General features: G+C 47.8%; 1 protein-coding gene across 3 annotated transcripts in view; it reads left to right on the top strand.

Moving 5' to 3' along the window:
- GNPAT (glyceronephosphate O-acyltransferase) overlaps positions 1 to 7,280 on the top strand; it is a 37,830-nt gene that overhangs the window by 4,944 nt on the left and 25,606 nt on the right. For 2 of the 3 annotated variants that reach the window (XM_006145982.2, XM_006145981.2), the window contains exon 2: positions 5,278 to 5,460. In XM_006145982.2, the coding sequence (XP_006146044.1) occupies positions 5,278 to 5,460 (183 nt within the window). Of the gene's footprint in view, positions 1 to 5,277; positions 5,461 to 7,280 lie in introns of those variants that run through there. The other variant, XM_027770851.1, reaches the window with a different exon arrangement.

Genomic DNA, 7,280 nt, shown 5'->3' with positions numbered 1-7,280 from the left:
TGAAATTTTTTTTTTTTTTTTCTTTTTTTTTTTTTTTTTTTTTTTTTAGATGTTTTTGCTATAGGGTGCGTGCGCTCACCAGAAAGACAGGGAGAGACAAAGAAACAGAAAGTGAGAAATCACTCCCAAGGGGAGATGGCCACGCTGTAATCCCTTCTCCTCCGTTCTCCTCTCAGGAGCTTGGGCACGCACGCACACGCCTGGCGTGAGTTTAAGCCACTGCGTCTGAGACTCGAACTGCCGTTGACTATATGGGAGTCCAGCAACATAGGTATTATGCCAACTGCTGGTCCTGAGAGCTGAAATTCTTAATTCTTCTATGAGAAGATTCATTTAGAGCGAGAAGGACTCAGTGGCTAATACAGAGGACTTTGGAGAAAGTACTGCCCTTTGTTACTCTCCCTAGGTTCCTCTTCCATAATGGCTTCCTGACCTCCCCTGGAGAGGGGTGTGAAGGGGGGAAAGAAGTCTATGACAAATATTGGGCAGGCGCCTCTGTAGCAGTCAACTCCATTTGTAATAAAGCCCTTGAGCTCTGGAAAACAAAAGCCATTCCCTTGTGCATTTGGAGGGACCAGTTAGGGAAGAATAAAGGGGACAGAAAACTAAAGAAGTAGGCAGGAGGTATTTCCTACAGGAAATATTTACACACTCTTAAGGATAAAACCTTCATTTTTATGGGAGACTCTATTTTTGGAAGTTATAGGAAAACTATTAGGTTCCTAGCGTGATTCTGTGTGGGTAACCTCTTTTGCTTGCATAGAGGCCGTAAGGAGATAGCCAGGTTGGGAAGGAATCGGATGCATAAGGCTAGCATGCATGGCTGTGGAGGTTGGCTGCTGGGATGCAGGACAGGGCAGTGAGGCTGGGAGGGCGGGAGAGGGGCCAGGTGGGGTGATATCCTGGGCAGTGACCCATCAGCCCTGGGGCCTGAGTGCTATGGCCAAGGAAGAGGAAGCAGCCTGCAGCTGACTGTCGGCTTTCTGTGCTTTAGCAGCTGGGAGTGTCGCGATGCCTGTTGCTGACAGGGGATGTGGGGAGAAGCCAGGGCAATACCATTCCAGTTCAGGAGAAATGCTTCACCTAAACCTTCCTCTCGGGCTCTTCTTTGTATCACACACCTGGGTGAGGAGCCATGGAAGTGTGCTCCTTTAATGATAGCAAACATGTACCAGTGTGGTATAGGAGGCCAATGAGTGAGCAGTGACACCAACCCTGGCTGCACATAAGAATCACTCGGAATACTTTCAAAAAGAATTCTGGGGACCAGCAGTTGGCGTAATGGCTACATCGCTGCATTCCCATGTAGTCGACTGCAGTTCGAGTCCCGTACCCGGCGGCTTAAACTCAGGCCAGGCGCATGTGTGTGCATGCTCAAGATCCCGAGAGGAGAGTGAAAGAGAAGGGATTGTGGTGTGGCCATCCCACTGGGGGGTGATTTCTCACTTTCTCTCTGTGTCTGTCTTCCTGGTGAGCACACGCACCCTATACCAAAAACCTCTAAAAAAAAAAAAATTTTTTTTTTAAAAAGAAAGTATTCTGCTGCCACAGGCTAGTGAATCTTGAATCACCAGAGCTGGATAAAACCATGACCACAGACATGGGTACAGGGCCAGGTTGGGGAATTTTGAGGCTCTATCCCCTAAATATGGAAAAGCCATCATTAGAAGGGGTCAAAAAAGGGGGGCTTCGTTTTTTCAGGCTACAGTGATGGAGTCCTTCCTAGGCCCTGGGAGTGCAGAAGTGCTTGACACAGGACCTACCTGGACAGGGGGTTACTGTCTCGTCCAGGTGAAGCTGGATCCTTGTTTGAATGCAGGCTTAGTGAAGTGTGTTTTGGGGGTCATTGGGAAAGTCCGGATGCAGTTTTGCATAGAAAATGTCATGAGTTTCCTGATGACCTAATAGATACTGTGCAGAAAATCCAGTTATTGAGGCTTCAGTAAAACACTCCAGGGTGAGGATGGCCAGTTCAGTCTAGGTAAACAGGAGAAGCAGGAGACACACCCTGAGGTGAAAACAGGCTGGGTTCCAGACGAGCAGGAGGGAAAGGACATGTGTAAATGTCCCTCTCTTGGTAACTGGCACCACCGTGCACTTAGTTACTCATTAACGAGACTGCCTAGGTCCGCAACACACCGCAGTGCCGGGCACTTCTCAGGTGATCAAATACACGAGACAAATGGGTCCTGCAGCAGTAGCAGCGAACAGAGACCCGCGGAGCCCTGAAATGGCCATCGCTTGCTTGGGGAACTGCAGGCCTTTGCGTAGCTGGACTGGTAGAAGAGGGGAATGGTAGGAGGCCGTGGGGGAGCAGCATGGAGGCCGGGATCGTGTGCTCGGACCTGGGGCCTGAACCTGCCGTTCAGGGAACCCTGGCAGGGTTGTGGAGGCACGTATGGCAAGCTTCCAAGTGCACAAGCTTGCTGCTCTGTCATGGTTCTGGCTTTCCTCGGGACCGTGTCCCCATCTCTCTTCTCCCTCCCTCGCTCTACACACACACACACACACACACACACACACACACATGTACATACACGCCCCAGGATCGATAAATGGGAAGTTTCTTAGACCCTTTTTAGCCCTAAAATTATGCAGTGGTAGTTTGTTGCAGTCTATCAGATATGAGCTGCTGTGACTGTGATTCCTTTATTAATGGGGAGTGTGGAATTTGAGAAGTTTCTCCAGCCTAATGAGCAAGAGTGTGTGGCACATTCCGACTGCAGTTTTATACCTGAATTCCAGCAGCGAGATGATTTTCCCTCATTCAGTCTCTATAGTTTGTATCCGGGGCATGAAAATGTTTCTGTTGGCTATTTCAGGGTTTACACACTGTCTTCTTATAGTGAAATTCACAATTGCTGTTTGTTTCCATTTACTTCCTCTTAGGACAGATTGTGTCAATTTAACATTCTCTATTTTCTTCTGTTACCTCCACACTTAGTCGTTCAGTTACTGACCAGTCACGCTGTACAGCATCCTCTTTTGTCCGCAGAGACCTTCCAAGGTCCGGAGTGGATGCCCGAAGGCATGGGCAGTACCAGACCCTGTAGATACATACATTTCTGTGATAAAGTTTAGCTTATAAATTAGGCACATAGTTTAACAATAATAACTCATAACAAAATAAAACAATGATAATGATATACTATAATAGAAATTACATGAAGGCAGTTTCTTTTTTTCTTTTTAGAGAGATTTTTTGCTACAGGGCACGTGCGCTCGCTGGAGAGACAGAGAGACAGAAAGTAAGAAATCACCCTCTGGGGGGATGGCCACGGCACAATCCCTTCTCTATTCTCCTCTTGGGATTCTGGGCACACATGCATACGCGCCCGGTGTGAGTTTTAAGCCACTGGGTCCAGGACTCAAATCGTGGTCGACTACATGGGAGTCCAGCAACGTAACCATTATGCCATCTTCTGGTTCTCATGAAGGTAGTTTCTGTCCCTCTCAGAACATGGTGACCTCAGGTAACTGAAACCAGAAAGTGAAGCCATGGATAAGGAGGGACACTATATTCCAAACATGGCCAGATGTTGACAGTTAAAGGAGGACATGAATTGTCCTGTCCTTGAGATAATTGCACGTTAGTGGGGACAGATATATCGACAGTTACAGTGCCAGGCCCACACTGTAAGGGATGTGGGTGGCAGGTGCAGGAGCCTGAGTGGGGAAGACGTGCCTGTTCCCGGGGAACTCGGGACTCCTGAGCAGGGACAGCCGAGAACAGAGGGCATTCCAGGCAGATGAGCACGTGCACAGGCCTGGAGGGACAGCAGCTGTGAGGAGTGTTGGAAACATAACTCACAGCTGCTGAGTGGACAGTGGGCAAGGTCAGACCATGGGGCGTCCAGCATGAGAGAAGTGGCTTAGACCCTGTTCTGATGGAATTGAGGTTTATTGAATGTTTTTAAGCAAAAAATCATTTGGTCAAAATTGTGTTACGAAGAGTACCACAGAGTGGAGAGGATTGACTCCAAGGGGCCAGAACAGGCAGGCTGGGGCCACTGGTGGCACTGTGAGGATGCAGAGGGCCCACCTGTTTGGCGGGGCCAAGAGAGGTTTCTTTTTTTTCTTCTCTTTTTTTCTTTTAAAGAGAAAGTTTTGCTATAGGGCACGTGCATGTGGGGAGAGACAGAGACAGAAAGCGAGACAGAGACAGAAAGACAGACATACCCCTCCCCCGGGGTTTGTCCACGCCACATTGCCTTCTCATGGCGTTTTGGACATGCACGCACACTCGCCCAGCCCAAGTTTTAAGCCACTGGATCCAGGACTCAGACCGCGGTCAACTACATGAGAGTCCAGTGACATAACCGTTACACCATCTGCCGGTCCCGATGGATTGTTTTTTGATATGCAGCTTTCTTAGAATATAAATTTTTGTTTAGGTGTTGTAGACTAGTGTCTGACACTTAGTAAGCAACTGTACATGCTGACTAAAACTGTCCCTCACCCTCCTACTATTGTTGACTAGCTGTGCACCTCTTTTTGTAATTTAAATGTATTTATTTACATACATTCACCATACATCAGTACAGCATACAAAATGAGATTTGCCATTCAGAATACACTGTATATTGACTCAATTGAGCACATCAACATACATGTTATCATCAACAAATAATTTTCCATTTCTTGTTTCCTGTATATTTTGCTTTTTTTTTTTTGGCCATCCTAACATTAGCAATTCGGAAGCCGGCGGCAGCCTTGAGAGGAGTAGTAGCGGCTGGGCAGGCTGGGCGGGCTGGGCGGGGTCAGAAAGTGGTCCCCGCAGCGAGGCTGCTCAGTGGCCCGTACGTGGGCATATTCATTTCCTGAGTGCTTCCTCCTCTGGCCTGTGCCTGTGCGAGTTTCTTTTATTTGACCTAGTGTTGGGTGTCTACTGTACTTTTAAAATTTTATAGTTTAGTAGTGGCAGACAAAATAAGGTGGTCAATATGGCAGAAGAACCCTTGTCAAATGGGTCATATTACTCCGGAGTTTAATATCTCATCTTTGCTAATTTTGTTAATATTCCAAAGGATGCTGGCTTTACAAAGATAGCAATCAGAAATACGGTGATAGTGGTAAAATATGATAACTCAGTATCAATGTATTAATCCTAATTCTCATTGCATTTCTTGTTCTCAGTTTCTGAACATCTAACACTCTGCTTCTGTTTAGATGTAGATGACCATCTTGGTGAAGGTGGAGCCTGCCCACCTGTCCCCGCCTATCCTGATTCCATGTGCAGTTTGTGCTAATTACTTCCTTCGTTTGCTTTTTCCGTAGAAGGAACTCAAAAAGTGGGACGAGTTTGAAGATATTTTAGAGGAAAGGAGGCATGTTAGTGATTTGAAGTTTGCCATGAAGTGCTACACACCCCTTCTTTATAAGGGAATAACTCCTTGCAAGCCAAGTGATATTAAAGGCAGTGTTCTCAATTCTGAAGAGATCCACTATGTCATTAAACAGGTAAGTGATCCCCTCTTCAACCAGTCAGATTCGCTCTTTGTGAACAAGTTCTTCCTCTTCTGGAGCCTATGAGCTTATTTTGCTGCCTTTAATGCTCTTACTTTAGGTCTGGCTGTGTCCCCACGGTCACCACATGTTCATCCTGCCCATCGTGGGCGGGAACACAGTGGGTAGCTCCTGTCCTCACAAACTTGGCTATCCTTTGAACTGCCTGGACTTTTGTAAAAACCGCTGGTGTGGGGACCAGTAGGTAGCGTGATGTTTAAGGCACTAGACACTCCCACATGGCCGACCACAGTTCTAGTCCTGGACCTGGTGGCTTGCTTTCTCACTTTCCTCTCTTTTTCTCTCTCTGGTTAAATTAAAATAAATGAATGAACAAATTAAATTAAATTTTAAAAATAGTAATTAAGAACAAAAAACGCTGGTGCCTGCCCCCCTCCCTGTCCGGTTTGACTTCATCGTGCACCCAGCATGGTGACGGTTGTGCGGTCCCTGCAGTGAGCAGGGGACGAGCCTGTGGTGGAGCTAGACAGACGGGGCACTGCGGTTGTCGGGACAGTCGGGACACATTTTTACGTAGAAAAATACGTCATGACTGTCCTGACAACCTAATAATTTGGTATAGGGAGTCAGGGAAGTGACTTTTTCGTTCTTGTTTTAAAAGAAGGCCTGAAAGATGATTAGGGTTTCCTGGTTGAGGTGGGTGAAGAATAGTGTCCCTAGGACCACCAGGTGGAGTAATTTACGTCACTGGACTCACACATGGTCGATCGTGGTTTGAGTTCCAGACCTGAAAACATAAAACTCACACTGGGTACGTGTGTGTGCATGTCCAAAATAACTTCTTTCTTCACATTAGGACTATTTAGGAAGCTTTTTAAAATTCCTGCCTCAGGTTAGTTCATGGCATGGTGGTTGAGGAACTGGATAGTATGTGGCTGACTGCACAGTGTTAGTGTTGGACTCAGTGGCTGCAAAAACGATACTCCCCAAGTCTCCAAAGGAGGAAGAGAGGGAGGAGAAGGGAACATGGCGAGACCATTCTCCATGAGAGGTGCCGTCTCACTTTCTCTGTTTCTCTCTGACAAGTGCACGTGCCCTCTGGCAAAGTAAAAAAAAAATCCCTGTCCACACAGGGAGCCAGGTAGCAACAGTTTTTACAGGAGCCCCAGCTGTTCAGAGGGCAGCAGGATTCGGGAACCGGGGCTCAGTTTAAGGACAGTGAAGGAAGAACGTGGACCCTCCCGTACTGGGAGTGGTTCAGTATGGCCACACTAAAGACAGCAAAGAGGAAGGTGATGAGAAGTGAGCCTGGGGTGGGGGCGGGGGCCCAGCCATGAAGGGCTTGTAAACCCCAAAGAGGAACTGGATTTTGTCCTACAGACAGTGCAAAGCCATCAAAAAGTTTCAGGTGGGGTGACATCACTAGACACAGCCTTGTGCTAAAACTGAAGACAGGGCTTCTGCTTGGGATGCTCGCAGTGGTCCCTTCATGCAGCCCTCACTGCCTGGGATGTAAGAGGTTCGAGAGGTGCAGGTGATGTTCAGTGACCAGCTGGGCATAGGAGGGAAAAGAGCGTCAAGGAAGATAGAGCTGCTTGCTGAGAGAGGAGCGCAGAGGAGGGAACGCTCTGCTTGGATCTGACTGCAAGACATCGGCATGAAGCTTTGGTAGGCAGCAGGCACAGGGCTTCCTGACGGCTGGCCCTCCACATCGTGTTACCCGGGAGTCACGTGGTCGGAGGCCTTCGAGGGCTACTCAATGCTTTGGGGGCCAGTGCTGGGTCTTTCCAGGTCCCCATGTTAGGAATGCAGCA

Source organism: Tupaia chinensis, unplaced genomic scaffold (genome assembly GCF_000334495.1).
Source record: "Tupaia chinensis unplaced genomic scaffold, TupChi_1.0 Scaffold000161_1, whole genome shotgun sequence".
In the NCBI taxonomy this organism is placed as follows: domain Eukaryota; kingdom Metazoa; phylum Chordata; class Mammalia; order Scandentia; family Tupaiidae; genus Tupaia; species Tupaia belangeri.
The sequence above is the reverse complement of the archived record's forward strand: the minus strand, read 5'-3'. Positions and strand labels throughout refer to the sequence as shown.